The sequence below is a fragment of the Ovis canadensis genome, chromosome 6, assembly GCF_042477335.2.
Source record: "Ovis canadensis isolate MfBH-ARS-UI-01 breed Bighorn chromosome 6, ARS-UI_OviCan_v2, whole genome shotgun sequence".
Classification (NCBI taxonomy): Eukaryota; Metazoa; Chordata; class Mammalia; order Artiodactyla; family Bovidae; genus Ovis; species Ovis canadensis.
The window spans coordinates 100,687,165-100,704,553 of record NC_091250.1 but is presented as its reverse complement, the minus strand read 5'-3'; the positions used below and the strand labels follow the sequence as shown (position 1 = coordinate 100,704,553).

General features: G+C 36.4%; 1 protein-coding gene across 8 annotated transcripts in view; it reads right to left on the bottom strand.

The window, feature by feature from the left end:
- Nucleotides 1-9,660: 9,660 nt before the first annotated feature.
- YTHDC1 (YTH N6-methyladenosine RNA binding protein C1) overlaps nt 9,661-17,389 on the bottom strand; it is a 38,804-nt gene continuing 31,075 nt past the window's right edge. For 4 of the 8 annotated variants that reach the window (XM_069594238.1, XM_069594240.1, XM_069594242.1 and 1 more), the window contains 6 exons: nt 15,683-15,765; nt 14,484-14,520; nt 14,348-14,411; nt 14,177-14,239; nt 12,555-12,689; nt 9,661-10,666 (listed from right to left, as the gene is read on the bottom strand). In XM_069594238.1, coding sequence (XP_069450339.1) covers nt 10,442-10,666; nt 12,555-12,689; nt 14,177-14,239; nt 14,348-14,411; nt 14,484-14,520; nt 15,683-15,765 — 607 coding nt within the window. In that variant the 3' untranslated portion in view covers nt 9,661-10,441. The remainder of the gene's footprint in view (nt 10,667-12,554; nt 12,690-14,176; nt 14,240-14,347; nt 14,412-14,483; nt 14,521-15,682; nt 15,766-17,389) is intronic. The other 4 variants (XM_069594239.1, XM_069594241.1, XM_069594243.1 and 1 more) reach the window with 1 other exon arrangement.

The following is a 17,389-nucleotide window of genomic DNA, read 5'->3' as shown; positions in this document are numbered from 1 at the left end:
GGACAAATAGTACTTCAAATTTTTCATTCATTAACATCCCAAAGGTTTTTGCATCCTTGAGCCCAGCATCATAATAAAATTCAGGTGAATAGAGGCATGTGTAGGTGCTCAGTTATGTACGACTCTGTGATCCAAAGGACTGTAGTCCGCCAGGTTCCTCTGACCATGGGATTTGCTAAGCAAGAATACTGGAGTGGGTTGCCATTTCCTTCTCCAGGGGATCTTCCTGATCCAGGGAATGAACCTGTACCTTCTGCATTGGCAGGCAGATTCTTTTCCACTGTGCCACCTGGGAAGCCAAATAAAAGGCACAGCTTGTCTGTAAAATGAAGTTCATAAAAGTGGTAGTAGACAGAACTGACAAACATGAATAAAAGTAGGTCCCCTTGGGTCTGCAGCACCCCTGGTGGTCACTTCTTTACTGTTCAAATGTATGGTAGAATAGACTATTTTCTATGTAAGTAATAGCTAGCTCAGTCTAAGCCAAATATGCCATCCCAAACTATGACACTTTGGCATGTTACTTTTAATTAAATACTTAGGAAAGTAAAGTTACTTAGGAGAAAACTGGTGTAAGGATACTCTGACTTTCCTCTATCCCCACTGATAGCAGGAAATAAATTGCCCAGCGAGTTACCCTCTATTCCAAGAGAGTAGAAGGCATCCTTATCAACAGAGATAAGGAATTTAGGGCTGAGAAGACTATTTAAACAAAACTTGCTACTTTTTCATGAATTTGCTATGCAAAGGGCAAACCCCTTTACCTTGTCAATTCTTCATCAAGGTATTCTTTCTTTGTCTAAAAGGTATAAAATCTGCCTGGTTGGTCATTTCTTTGAGTCTCATATTTTTATGGGCTCTCATATATACAAAATTAAATGTTTTTCCTTGTTTATCTGTATTATGCAAATTTAATTATAAGATCAGACAATGAACCCAAAAGAGAAGGAAAGTTTTCCTCCCCTAAAAGCCCACATAAGCTTTCATCTCTGAACTCATCACCAATCTGTTCAAACATCCATCAAACCAGCCCTAGAGTGACCAGGTAATTGGGGTCTCCTCTATGATGGATATTAAATCAAATAATGCAAAATATATAGAAATATAGTATTTTATTGATTTAACTGGCAAATCTCTATTAACATGATCACCCATTTTTTTGTATGGTGGTTTTGGTTTGTTGTTTTTTATCCATTCAAGACTCTTTTTTGTATGTACCGAACTCCTTTTCTATTGTGGTGCTTTTCTACTGACTCTTCCTTAATGAAAGGTCAATTTGTCATTTGTAAAAACAAAAAATCTAGAATCCCAGAGTCATGGATGACCATGACTGAGAGTGACTGGCAAAGAAACAAGATTCACAAAAGACAGATTAACTGGTAAAAATTAACCAGAAATTCAAGGTCAGAGAAGTTGAGCTTTGGAGCTGGGTTGATCAGTCATAATGAGGACATGCAAGTTACATGAGACAGGAAAGAATGAAATAAAAAGGAAAGCAAACACACTGAATCAGATTACAAATAATGCAGTGTAGCACAGGATGGGTAAGTATGGCCAGGAAAACACTTAGACACATGAGAACTTTAAAAGCACCACAGATAATCAGGAGAGCTCTGATGTAACGTATTAGCAAACAAACACATATTCTAATCAGTTTACTGAAAACTCCTAGAGCCTTCAGATCTAGAGGCTCTGTTAAGGTTCAGTCAGAAAAACAGAAAATTCACTAATTCTCTCTACAATTTATCATATTCATTTTTCTGTTCATCCATTCAGTTCCATTATCACTCATAAAATCAATGAATATATTTCTGATTTCTAGAATTTTTATAGTCAACTTCCCACCCCAACCCATTCTTACCTGCATTTTCATCTCTCAACAGTCTAAACATGCTTTTTAAATAAAACAACTTATTGAAATACAGTTGATTTACAATGTTAATTTCTGGTGTACAGCAAAGTGATTTATATATATATACATATATATTCTTTTCCATTACAGTTTATTATAAGATATTGAATACAGCTCCCTGTGCTATATATAGTAGGACCTAGTTATTATCTATTTTATATATAGCAGTTTGTAGTTTGTATCTGCTAATCCCCAAATCCTAATTTATCCTTTCCCTCAGTTCTACTTTGGTAACCATAGATTTGTTTTCTATGTGAGTCTGTTTGTTTTTGTAAGTAAATTTGTATTATTTTTTTAGATTCCACATATAAACAGTATCATATTTACCTTACTTCACCTCGTACAATAATCTCGAGGTCCACCCATGTTGTTGCAAATGGCATTATTTCATTCTTTTTATGGTTGAGTGGGGCTTTCCAGGTGGTTCAGTGGTAATAGAATCTCGCTGCCACTTCAGGAGACTTAGATTCAACCCCTGGATTGGGAAGATCCCTTGGAGTAGGAAATGGCAACCCACTCCAATGTTCTTGCCCGGAAAATTCCATGGACTAAGGAACTTGGCAGGCTACAGATGATGGGGTCACAAAGAGTAGGATATGACTGAGCATGCATGCACTTATGGCTGAGTAATATTCCACTATATTTACGTGTGTGTGTGTGTGTGTGTGCGCACGTGCACACAACACATCTTTTTCATCCATTCATCCACCAGTGGACATTTAGGTTGCTTGTCTTTGCTAAATAGTGCTGCTATGAATATTGCAGTGATTGTATCTTTTCAAATTACAGCATTTTCAGATAAGACATTCCCTTTTAATTATTTTTTAAATTTTATTCAAGTCAGAGATGTTTCTATAAATACTTCAGAATTCGTTGAGATTTCATTTGTGACCCTGTCCAAGGCCAATCTTATCAAATGTTTCATGTGTGCACTCTTGAAAAGAATGTATATACTCTATATGGAGCTACAGAATTCAACAGATGAAACTTGTTTTCCCAAAACAATCAAGTTTCATACTAATTTTTGTTTGCTTCATCTATCAGTTTCCAAGAGTACATTAAAATATCACAATTTTTACATGTTCTTAATCAGTTAGTTCTACCCATAGAAATGATTGTTTATCACATTTTGCTTTTCATTTTTCATTCTGCTTGTTTGAAATTAATAGTATGACATCAATTTTTGTTTGGAATGTATGTTTAATAATATATACATAATCTTAAGTAATCGAAAAGAGTTCCAGAAAAACATCTATTTCTGCTTTGACTATGCCAAAGCCTTTGACTGTGTGGATCACAATAAACTGTGGAAAATTCTGAAAGAGATGGGAATACCAGACCACCTGACCTGCGTCTTGAGAAACCTGTATGCAGGTCAGGAAGCAACAGTTCAAACTGGACATGGAACAACAGACTGGTTCCACATAGGAAAAGGAGTACATCAAGGCTGTATATGGTCACTCTGCTTATTTAACTTCTATGCAGAGTACCTCATAAGAAACGCTGGGCTGGAGGAAGCACAAGCTGGAATCAAGATTGCCAGGAGAAATATTAATAACCTCAGATATGCAGATGACAGCACCCTTATGGCAGAAAGTGAAGAAGAACTAAAGAGCCTCTTGATGAAAGTGAGAGAGGAGAGTGAAAAAGTTGGCTTAAACCTCAACATTCAGAAAACTAAGATCATGGCATCTGGTCCCATCACTTCATGGCAAATAGATGGGGAAACAGTGGAAACAGTGGCTGACTTTATTTTTCTGGGCTCCAAAGTCATTGCAGATGGTGACTGCAGACTGAAATTAAAAGACGCTTACTTCTTGGAAGGAAAGTTATGACCAACCTAGACAGCATATTCAAAAGCAGAGACTACTTTGTCAACAAAGATCCGTCTAGTCAAGGCTATGGTTTTTCCAGTGGTCATGTATGGATGTGAGAGCTGGACTATAAAGAAAGCTGAGCGCTGAAGAATTGATGTTTCCGAACTGAGGTATTGGAGAAGACTTGAGAGTCCCCTGGACTGCAAGGAGATCCAACCAGTCCATCCTAAAGATCAGTCCTGGGTATTCACTGGAGGGACTGATATTGAAGCTGAAACTCCAATACTTTGGCCACCTGATGCGAAGAACTGACTCATTTGAAAAGACCCCGAGGCTGGGAAAGATTGAAGGCAGGAGAAGGGAACAACAGAGGATGAGATGGTTCAATGGCATCTTCAACTCAATGGACATGGGTTTGGGTGGACTCTGGGAGTTGGTGATGGCCAAGAAGGCCTGGCGTGCTGCAGTTCATGGGGCTGCAGAGTCAGACACGACTGAGAAACTAAACTGAATGACATGACAACTAAATGCTAAGATTAATTATCTAAGATTAAGAAAGACTAAGATGATATGACAACTAAATGCAATCTATGAACCTGGATTGGATCCTGGTGCAGAAAAAGTTAGAGAATAGAAAAATCTATAGCTAGACTGTTATACTGTGGTTTCTACATTCTACCTACCCCACAACTCCCAAAATTAGAGTTCTTTTGTATAGAAACTGAAAAATTGTCCAGGGAGAAATAAAGTACCTAAAATCAGTGTAACACATCAAAGTAAATCCTTTCTCGTTCTGACATGTATGGGTCCCCTGAGTAATGTCTAATAATACACACTCAGCATAAAAATCAAAGCCAGTTAACAAATCCTTTACAGGTACAGAGCAATCCCAGTGATTTATTTGATCTATTGCTCATTCTTAAATACAAAGAGACAAGCAAAGATCAGAAAACATTTATGGATAGCTTATAAAATGGCAGATTAAGGCCAGCACACACAACACACACACACACATACCAGAACAAACATAATGAACAAATGAGAATTTTAAAAACTAAAGTTTAACCTTATTTAGTAACCTCAAAGGCAGTCAAAAATATTTCATTCATAATTACTGCAAAATGAAATGAGGAAAAAGGGAGGGCTCTTGTATATTTCACACCTCTTATGTCCTACCTCCTACCTTTTTAACCCATTTTGCTCACTAGCTTTTGCTGTGCCAAGGAGCTTCTGCAGTTATAATTGGGTAGTACACATCTCTCACTTTCTACAAAAGAGCTTCAACACCACTGCATGAAACTGCTGAAGGAACTCATCTCACACAAGCATAATCTAGCAGAATGTTGAATAGGAGCCCTCTCCCATCGTTCAGGTGGTCATTTGTGAGTGTATTATACATGGCTTCTTACTGGGGCCCAGTGGACTTAGGTTCCACTTGCTCATTAGCTTCGTAATATGTGTACTAACTTTTCTCGCTTCCTGTCTCATCCTTTCCTGTTCCCTACTCCTGTACCCTAGGATTTCTCAAAATAAACTACTGCTTTCTGATCCTTATCTCAGACTCTGTTTTCTGAGAATATATTGAGACAGGCTGTACCAGAACTGGCTCTAGAAAGCAGACCCGCACGGTAAGATGTGGGAACTGGCTAACTCATTGATAACCAGCAATAACAATCTCACTCCTGATGATATGTGCAACACTGAGAGCTCCTAGCATTTGGCAACATTACAATTTATAAGAATCATACAACCGGTGAGGTATGTGGAGAAGATAAAAAGTATTCATTTATGGACAGTACACTGTGAAAGCGTTAATTACTCAGTCATATCCAACTCTTTGCAACCCATGGACCATAGCCTGCCAGGCTCGTTTGTCCATGGAATTCTCCAGGCAAGAATACTGGAGTGGGTAAACATTCCGTTTTCCAGGGGATCTTCCCGACCCAGGAATGGAACCTGGGTCTCCTGCGTTACAGATTCTTTACCATCTGAGTCACCAGACAATGCCTATGTGGAAATTACTACTGGTAATAATACAGTTTACAGAGTGACATGGGTTTTTTTTAAAAAACAAACAAAAAGTTTTAGAAGTCTTGTAAATGACAAACTCAGTTTAAGTAGACATCAAATCAAAATACGCTGTGCAAGTCAGAAGTTCTCCTTGGCGGTGTTTAGCCTCTTTCTTCCGCAGCTGAAAAAACCAGACTTAGAATATAATTGCAAAGATCGAAGTCTACAAAGAAGGTTCAATTCACAACCTCAACAGTTTTCCTACGAAAGTCAGGGTCTGGATAGAAAAATGGGGAACTCTTGAAACCTGGGTTGGGGGAGTAAGCCTGAAAATGCTCAATACCCAGGTTCTTCTAGGTTCTGCTTCTGGGGGTACAGTAGTGAAGACAGTTCTATCAAGGGTCACAGTAAACTCACCAATGAACATAAAGCTATGAATATCTCATTTTGGACTCTTCATACCAGTGACTCGGTGGCAAAGAAAATAGTAACTGTTAGAGTGGACAACGGACCCTGATCCAGGTCAGGAGATAGGATCATAGTTACATGACAGGGAAAGAAGGGATTAATCTGAGACTCAGGATGCAGTGTGCTATGCTGTGTGCTAAAGTCTATCAGTCATGTCTGACTCTTTGCAACTTCATGGACTATAGCCCACCAAAGTCCTCTGTCCAAGAGAGTCTCTAGGCAAGAATACTTGAGGCTGCCACACCTTTCTCCAGGGTATCTTCCTGACCCAGGGATCAAACCTAAGTCTCTTCTATCTCCTGCATTGGCAGGTAAGTTCTTAACCACTAGCAGCACCTGCGGAGAAGGCAATGGCAACCCACTCCAGTACTCTTGCCTGGAAAATCCCATGGATGGAGGAGCAGGTAGGCTGCAGCCCATGGGGTCACTAGGAGTCAGACACAATTGAGACTTCACTTTCACTTTTCACTTTCATGCACTGGAGAAGAAAATGGCAACCCACTTGTGTTCTTGCCTCGAGAATCCCAGGGACGGGGGAGCCTGGTGGACTGCCGTCTCCGGGGTCACAGACAGTCAGACACGACTGAAGCGAATTAGCAGCAGCAGGCAGCATCACCACCTGGGAAGCCCGAGGATGCAGAAGGGTGCCTAAAATTTAGGGGGGTAGAACTCAGTGCTAGTGATAACCACGAACTGACAAGGGTAAGGTAGTTTGAGGGTCAAGGTTCATGTCATCCCATCAGACTAGCAATTTAGGACAGCCAAAGTGCTGGCAAAGAGAAATAAAGAGAATCTGCAGTAAAGGAAGATGAAGAGACAAGCAAAGCTTTTTCTAAAGCAAAAGATAGTGGTCACAGTTCCTCAGTGGAGGGACTGAGATAAAAAATACAGCTGATATGGAAAAAAGCAAAATTCTTTTATGATGGCTGGGTCAATGAATTAAATATATGTACATATATCCTGATGCTCGGAAAAATTGAAGGCGGGAGGAAAAGGGGACGACAGAAGAAGAAATGGTTGGATGGCATGACCGACTCAATGGACATGAGTTTGAGTAAACTACGGGAGTTGGTGATGGACAGGGAGGCCTGGCATACTGCAGTCCATGAGGTCGCAAAGAGTCAGACATGACTGAGCAACTAAACTGGTATTAACTTGTAAAATGTACTCATGAATATAAACAAAATGTTAGTGAAATTTATTACCAGTTGGTTTAATCAAAGGCAACGTTGATTCCGAATCCAGGTTTCTTAATACATAAGTGTTCGTGCTTCTCAACCCCACTGCAGAGATTTAAAATAAATCCTTTTTTTGAAAGACTGAAAGGCAGGAGGAGAAGGGGACAACAGAGAACGAGATGAATGGATTGCATTACCGACTCAATGGACATGAGTTTTTGAGAAAGCTCCGAGAGATGGTGAAGGACAAGGAGGCCTGATGTGCTGCAGTCCATGGGGTCACAAAGAGCTAGACACAACTGAGCAACTGAACACAATATTTATCTATTAGGCTGGTACAAATGTTAATTGTGGTTTTGGACTGTGAATTTTAAATCATTATAACTAGACTCAAACACATCTTTATTAACCAAAATAGGAACCACTGCAATCAACACATTTTTGCCAATGAGAAACAAGTTTGCTTATTCCTGTAGCACAAAAATCTATGCTTCAGGATTCAATGAACTCTTGGAAAGCATTTTCTACCTCCTGCTGGTTGTAGAAGCATTTTCCCTGCAAAAAGTTGTAAAATGCTTGAAGAGGTGGTAGTTGGCAAGAGGTCAGGTAAATACGGTGGATGAGGCAAAATTTCATAGCCCAATTTTTTCAACTTATGAAGCACTGGTTGAGTGGTCAGATACTGTTGTGGAGAAGAACTGGGCCTTTTCAGTGCAGCTCATCGATCTGCTGAGCATACTTCTTGGATGTAATGGTTTTGCCAGGATCCAGAAAGCTGTAGTGGACCAGACTGATAACAGACCACCAGTAACCATGACCTTTTGGGCGTGCAAGTTTGGCTTTGGGAAGTGTTTTGGAGCTTCTTGGTCCAACCAGAGCTGGTTGTCGCATAAAAGCCATTTTGAACTCGGATTAGAAAATTGCTTGAATTTGCTTTTTGTCTAATATCATTTCTCTAGTCTAAATTAAACAGCTATAAATCTTCAGCAACAACATAAAGAAATGTGCTAAAATGATGTAAACATAACATTTATTTAAGAATATATTTCAATATCAAACGACAAAGTTCAACAATGCAAAACCACAATTACTTTTGTACCAACCTAAACACTAATTGGGAGCACATGGGAAAATATTCTAAATGCCAATGAGAATACGAAAGCAGTAAACTAAAGGTTTTAAAAATCATTCAACAGTGAAGTTCTTGTTTTCTTTTGACACTAATAAAATTATAAACATGATCTAGTACAGAATTACAACAGTGTCAAACATGCAAGTATCACAAATATTTAAATATTCAACATAACAAAGGCCAAAATGGTAACTTAAAATACAGCTCTTTCAGCCATCTTGGATCCTGCAGAGGCCTGCTGGGAGCAGGATGTCTAAAATGACAGATATGTCTGGAAGGCTGTGGTACAAGGCCACTTTTACTGGCTAAAAGCGGGGTCTATGGAACCAGAGGGAACACACAGCTCTGCTGAAAACTGAAGGTGTATATGCTTGGGATGAATTCTATCTAGGTAAGAGATCTGCTTATGTACACAAAGCAGAGAACACCACAGTAAATCCTGGCAGATAACCTAACAAAACCAGAGTAATCTGGAAAAAGATAACTCACGCTCACAGAAAATTGGTTCATGCCCAATTTCAAAGCAACCTTCCTGCTACTGGACACAGAACCTGTGTGATGTTGCACCCTTGAAGTATCTAAACTTACTATAAAGTAAATAAACGTGTGGATTTATGAAAAAAAATGTAAATCTCTTATAAACTATATTTTATAGTTTATTGCTACTACTGAGAGGGATTAATGATCAACTTAAGTAACTCTATGAGGATTAATTTTAAAGGTGTATTTTAAAAGTAAAATAGGAAATATCTAACTTATCAAAGATGAACACAAAACCTGAAAAAACAAAATAATCCTGTAACCAAAGTAGATCCAAAAATGCTACCAAATGAATACCTTAACCAAAATATCAATAAAATTCCACTGTGTATCATTAGTTCTTACATTAGAAACAAAAGTAAGCATTTATATATAATTGACCTAGGTTAATCATTTTTGATAAAATACGCAAAAAAGACAAATGGGGTTCCCACAATTTCTAAGCACAAAGCATTCTTTTATGTCCACTAATAGGCTGGTCAAAAAGTTCATTTGGGTCTTTCCATAACATCATATGGAACACCCAAATGAACTTTTTGGCCAACCCATACATCATACACAAGAAAACAAACTTGCGTTCAGACAAGAAAGAAACACAAGAGATAAGTGTCAATCTTTACCAATTTATTTTATACAAAACAGTAGCAATGTAGAATATGGGAATTATCTTCTGCTGCCACACACGCAAATTGTGAACATTCCAAGCCAATGTATACAGTTTGGAGGAGAAGGCTAAACCAATAGCATCAACCATGCTACTGAACATAAGTTTTCCTATCTAAAAAGATTAAAAATTAGATAGCAATGTCTTCTTAATATTGCTCTCATCATTGAAGACGAAGAAAAATAAAAAGTGACTTTTTTTAAGATTAAAAAAAAGAGGGAAAGGGAGAAACCAAGAGGCTGCTACAACACTGCCATAGAGTCAAACCATCATACTTCAATATTTGCATACTTGATAGCAGCATTATTTTTACTGAACCGTGTGCAACTACATGTAGAGAATACATCAAAGCAAAATATCATGGCAGTCATCAATCAAGATCCAAAAGAAAGAAAATGAACAAAAAATAACTCTAGGATGAACACCCTAAAAGCAGATGAAGATTTACAGAGACTGAATCAGTATCTACATTCTTGGACTGTTCCATTCTGTCCCAATAAAAGTATCAACTCAAATTGTCAACTGTGCATTTTTGGAGGATTTGAGTTTTTCCAGTTCTTATTATACTGCATGCTTGGAACAAAGAGGGTCATAATAAATCCTTCTACACAATGAAATTTTAAGTAGACAGTTGAAAATAAATTTACTACTTGTAAACACACACAAAAAGAAAAATACAAGATTCTGTATCTTTAAACAATCAGTGCTTCCAAAAGCGCATTATCTCCTATATCTACCTCTCTCCCCTCGGTCTCTGTCCCGATCACATAATCGCTCTCTTTCTCTTTCTCTATCACGTCCTCTATCTCGCTCTCTGTCTCTTCTGTTATCTCTAGGTCGGTCTCGTTCTCGCTCCCGATCTCTTTCACGGGGTCTACTTCTCCGGCCACTGACAACAGCCTGTGTTCGACGAAGGAAATCATCCACCCTCATATCATAATCATGCTAGAAAAGGTAAGAAATGGATAAGGTATGTCAAAAATCAAATGTATACGAGTCCATTTATGGTAATTATTGTCTCGTAGAGAGAAGAATCTAAAGAAATACCCTAATGTATTAATTCACAGAAAGCAATTTTGACACTGTTTATAAGAAGGATTCTGATGTCTTACTAATTAGACACAACAAATGATTTACTCAGACCTCATTATAAAAAGCATTTTTTGTAGTCAATTTTTAATTTCTCTACCCAATCTCTTTTATAAGATTTATGCCAAAATAATCACCTAATGATGACCTCCAAACACATGATCAATAACATCAATACATGGGGCCACCTATGCTAAATGTCAATGTTTTTCTTCAACAGGTGGATTCTACTTAATTTTTCCTCCTTTGAGTCTACAAACTAAAGCAAACCAACTCTGCCCTCTAAAGGTGAAACTGGGAATTCTTCCATTCCTGATTTTCTTTCAAACTAAATCACTGTTAACAATTTATGGAATTTGACAGAATTTTTTAAAAATATGTACTGCAGTAATACTATGAAGTCTATTTCACACAGAGCTAATAATACACATAAGGCTGAGGAGAACGGTGAAAGGTAAGATAAGCAAGTAAGTGAGGTGCAAGGTTGTCACTGTGGCTACTACTAAGCTTGACCCCTGCTCTAAAGTTCCTCTTTCAGTTCTCAACTCATCTTTACTTACTGAACTTTGTTTCTTCAAAAGTCAGCTTATAAGATTCAAATTTTCACACTACCTTTCATATATTAAAAAAAAAGCAATTAAGTAAATACAAAATACATTACACATATATATTAGCCAGAAAGCTACTATATAATGGTGCATGAAGCACAACCTGTTAAAAAGGACAAGAATATTTTGGTAAGAGTCTCAGAAAAACTTACTTTTTTGAAAATAATCTGATCATTTTAAAAAGGCATTTTTAAAAACACCACAACCTAGCTATTCAACTAAGATTTCATCGTACATTGGCTGTATACTTCTTTGAGTGGTTGGGGAAAAAAAAAAAAACTACTAAAAGTCTACTGCTGTTCAGTTGTGAAGTCATGTCCGACTCTTTCTGTGACTCCATGAACTGCAATGCAGCCTGCCAGGATCCTCTGTCTACAGGCTTTTCCAGGCAACAATACTGGAGGGGGTTGCCATTTCCTTCTCCAAAAGTCTGTTTGTTAGAATTCTCAGATTGTTTTACTAAATATTAATGGTCCTAGTGTGACTTTATTTTGAAGGATTAATAACTTCATGAGATAAGGAAATAAATGACAGATGAAAGTATCTCAAATATAGGAAACTACTGCTCTGACTGGTTCTCAGACATGCATGTTCTTTATCATGTGGGAAGATAAGAAGAAGTTTATGTGGCCCAGCAGAGTCATCATGTGTGGAGCATTTAATAAACAAACTCAGCCCAACTATTATATTGAAGACCCAGAAATATTAACTCAAAAATAATCCACTGAAATAATCAGAGATTAGCCTAAACAATCTGCAATAGGAATATGAAACCATTATCTATCAATCAACATAATCTGGTGGTTGTTCAGTCACTAAGTCATGTCAGACTCTTTTTGACCCCATGGACTGCAACACACTAGGCTTCCCTGTACTTCACTATCTCCCTTCACTATCTTCACTATCTCACTCATGACCACTGAGTTGGGATGCCATCTTCACTATCTTCACTATCTCACTCATGACCACTGAGTTGGGATGCCATCCAACTATCTCATCCTCTGTCACCCTTTTTCTCTTGCCCTCAATCCTTCCCAACATCAGGGTCTTTTCCAGTAAGTCGGTGTCCCCCACATTTAAATTATCTACAGAATTCTAAGTAGTTCCCTCACGCTTTTGCCTTCTTGTGCACTTACTACTCGTTTATCTCTGTATCTTGCTTCATGTGGTACTGGGTGATGTCCTGAATAAGGGGGATGAGCTTGAGGAGGTGGAGCATGGTGCTGATAGTAAGGATGGTGTGGAGGTTGTTCCATTCCAGGATAAGGAGTCTAAAAAAAGAAAACCATTTCCATAAGCATCTAAAAAACATCCTTGGTAACAAACCATTCTTAGAATTCCCCTATCCAAACCACCCATCCCAAAGAATTTACTCTGTTGAAGCCATTTACTTTGATGACATTAGCATTCTTTAAAATACCCTCTTTATTTGCTTGTTGAAAAACAATGTAATAAAACTTCTGAATATTTAAACTCCATCATCTAACACGTAACATTTATACTTACATACCATACAATACCACTAGAAATCAAACGCCTCCTACACAGTGATTACTATTGTCCAGGCACTGTCCTAAGCACTTTACAAGTCTCATTTAATCCCCACAGCAACCCTACAGATAGGTACTAATAGAATTATAGCTTATAGTATTATTATGTGATCCTAGTTTACAAAAAGGGAAACTGAGGCTCCAAATGGTTAGGTCACTTGCTCAAATTCACACTGCTACTAAAGGGGGTAGAAGTTAGACACAATATCAGACATTCTGACTCTAGAATCAGTCATGTTAATACTATGCACAAATGATTTTAAAGAGCTAATGAACTTTTAAATGCAATTATAAAATGAATGATGGAAAATCAAGGTAGTTCTCCTCCTAGTTAGGGCCAAGATATTACTATTAAATATTTTTTTAGTTTCATACTCTAAAGGAAAGAAATAATTAATCTGTCTATATACAGTACCTTAAGTGAAACAAAAGTCAGATGAAAACGCCACATTACAGGAAGCATTTCAAGATAAAAAGGTAAGAAACAATCAGAACAAATTAAACTTCCAAGCTGTTTTATTTTATTAGGAATTAATGCTTCAGGTATCTTTAATACTTTAAAATATACTCTAAGAAGAACATTTAATTTTCTTAGAGAAAGAAAAAAAAAGTTCAGGAACAAGATTTAGTTAACCTTATTTAACATAGAGAATTTACTGAATATCAGGGTCAGGCACTATGCTAAACTTCACATGTATTTTGCAAACTTAGCTTCTTGACAATCCTAAGAGGTTGACACTATTCCATTAAATTTTAAACTATACAAGCATAGGCATACTGTCCAACTTATTCACCGATGTACACCAAGAGCAAACAGTGTTCTGCAGAGTAGGTACTAAACAGTTTGATGAGTCAAAGAAGGAATAGTTATCCAAATTTCACAGATAAGGAAAATTAAGACAAAAATGTATTGTGAAACTTATCTAAAGTCAAGAGTTGAGAAGGGAAGGTATTTGAACCCTGAAGAGTTTATACTACTAGCCACCACAATAATAAATCATAACATTTATCAACTAAGCCTCCACTGTTAATACAAATCCAATCATTCATTAGCCTTTACTTTAAAAAGAGCATGCAATTTTACTTATCACCAGACATGTATTTTATGTCTCTTCATGGGTAACTATAACAATCATACTCCAAGTAAGCATTCAAAATGTATGGAACTGCAAATGAAATTATATAACTTGCAAAAACAGAATACAAACCATTCCTTGCCAAGGTGGTGGTGGTCCCATGTTATGAAATTCCCTCACATAATCATTGTAGGACTAAAATGAAAGATGATAATGTCAATAAATAAAAAACCCAGAACTTACAAAATCAAGCAGATACTGATTTTATTATGTGCATTAAATTAAAAAAAAAGAAATGCTTACCCCATTTAAAAATACATCTCGGCGAACTCCTGAAAACCGTCTGTTGGGAATAAGATTTGTGAAACTAAATTCAGGTGGTTCATAAACTAGTTCCAAGAATGTAATTCAAAACTGAACAAAAATGAACCCAACTTACCTATCTACTTCCTGGTATCGTGGATCCTTTAAATACCCTGTTCAAACATCAAGCATTTTAGTATATCAAACTTATATTTTTTATTATGGCATCATAATTAAACCTTCCTTACCACTCATTTCAATTCTTCCCATGATATAATAGTGAAGCTATTAAATGATACTATTTTCATACTATTCCATTTTCAAATTTTCTTCTCAGATTACATAATTAGAAAGTAACTAAATAACTTACTGATATCACAGAATTATAAACTGTTAGAGAGGTTTGCATATGGATCTTCTAAATCCACACCCCAATTCTTGCTAGACAGAAATTTCTTCATGCTGCACCACAGGAAGGTAAGGACAGAGGAATTATCTTGAGGACACTGTAATAGGTCTTCCTTAAAACAAATGTTTACCTTCCACCTTGAGTATACATAAGCCTTGCTAAGTCAACCAAAGCTTTAAAAAATGCAAACTTAAGGGGAGAAAAACAAAATTAACAAAAGTTGCAAAAATTAAAATATATACATTTTAAATGAAAGAACCACAGTAATCAGAGAAATATTCTCCCCTCTTCTTCTCCTAAGAACTTAGTAAATTAAAATGTGAAAAAGTTCAAGTGGCCAAGTTACTGGGGAAAAATTTTACTTCTTCAGAATATCCCATTTTGGAGAAGAATGAGGCTTATCAAGCCACCTGTCATGTAACAATGCTGTAATGCTCACTAACACCAACTTCCAAATGGTCTGATTTTTCTAAGTGTGTCCGTGACTGTTTTAAATAAATATGTTCTCTTAACTATAGTGTGCCTTTTTCAACTCCAGTAAGGGAAAGGTTAACTGAAAAGCTGCTTTTAGATTACAAACCAAGCATTTCCCATTCCTCTCTAAAAATATGAAAATCAAAGATGTATTTAGAAAAATATAGCATAATTTCAGTTTCCAAGTAAAGCTTTCTATCACAGGAAATACTAAGTATCAAAGAGAATAAAAATCCTAATAAGAGTGTAAGTTCATTGCTTTCCCTAACTACACTTAATCTTTAAACACTTAAAACACAAGTGCAGTTTCCATTTCCTACAATTTCAGGTCATTAATAGCTATCCTAAAGTTTTCTCACTTTTAAAACTATAGGGTCATGATAGAAGATTCTGTGCTGTTGTTGCTTTTAATAATTTCAAGTCAAATATCTGCAGGATTATAAAATATTAACCTGGTCTCTGATGAAACTCAGGGGCATAGTCAATCCTTGGTTTCTTTCTGCTGTTATGAATATCATAATCTTCTGGTCGACGCCTACATAAATTAGACACATTAGAAATTAAACCAAAAACTGCTAGGAGAACAAACAGCAAAGCAAGAGTTTCTGACAGAAATAAGTACAAAGAAAAGCTCATTATTTCCTTTAAAATAACAGCCTTGTCTTTGGTGGACAAACATCTTAAAATCTCTAAATTTTAATTCCTCAAATTATTATACATCAATCCTTAGATGTATTTCTAGAAAGAAACATATTCTCTAATCCTTGTGCTATGATCAGACACTTAAAAGTAATCTGCTCAAAATACGTAAATCACATTTTAGTTATCTAAACAAAAGTAAATGAGCTACCCTAAAGCTAATATAAATATCCAGTTTAACAATTAAAACACTTTTCTGAATAAACTCTTCATTCAGGTAAAATAAAGGGGAAAAAACTTCTCATCATTATACAACAGGTAACCCTAAAATCTATATATTTAAACTTATTAATGTCATTTTAGGTTAAATCTAAAGAAAATTATGTATTTCTTAAATATTTTTCTTCTGCTTTGTACAAAATTATACTTTTCACATGATCATACAGAAAATTTGATACTTATTAAAAGCTATTTTACAGGAAAGTTTTAAAAATGTTTAAATACTTTGAAAAACTAATTTTTAAAGTTAATAACATTTACAAATTATGGGAATTTTTTTCCCAGAAACAATGCCTTAAAATAAACTGGAAAATAATGGGGCAGAGTTTTAACAGAGTTTCATAATACAAATTCAAAATGTATTCTTTAGAAGGTGAAACTTTACTATCTGCAGCAGGCTGCTCTTCATGATCTTCCATAAATCTCAACAGTTAATGTAACCATTAAGGTTAATGTATATACATCATGAAATACACTTCATTTTACTTAGCATTTAATAAAGAGCTACACAAAAGAAAAAACAAAATTTCAAGTTTTTTAAGGTAATAATAAATATATCTTTTTACCCTTATTGTCAAAATCTCTGTAATAACCTGGGCATCACTAGCTTTCCAGTTATTTCTGAATGTTTACTGCTTTCATAAACTTCTGCAACACAAGTTCACTCAAACTACAAAGCTGCAATAAACCCAAGCCCCCCAACATAATAAAACAGTTGCATCTACAATAAATAAGACTAAGAAAATTAAAAACTGGTTTAAAAAATAAACATACCGCTTTCCTGTAGTTTGGGGAGTGCATTTACGACCGGTATAAAACATGATAGTAACAGTTCATAAAGTAGTCCAACTACTGACTTTAAGCTGTAAGCCACATACAAATATGGAGGCCCTGGCAGGCTTGAGAGGAGTAGTGGTGTAATAAGTATAGTTTACAGTCCATTGCAAATCTGAGGTAAAAACTTCACTTGTATGTACTGTATTGCACTGGAAATCTCTTAGCTTAAAACTTCAAAAGACATCTTGGTGATCAGTCCTTTTAGGCCAAAAGTAAGGGGGCTCTGCCAGGTTTCCTCCTACCTACTTGACAGTGTCCTTCTTAAGCTCAAAGAAATGGGGACTCTTGTTGGATTATCTGTACCTACCACAGGATGTTTCCACCAAAAGGAAACTTAACCAAAGGTTTCATCCCATCAACCACACATCCAACAGTCTTTAGCAGAATATTTTAGATTTAGCTGT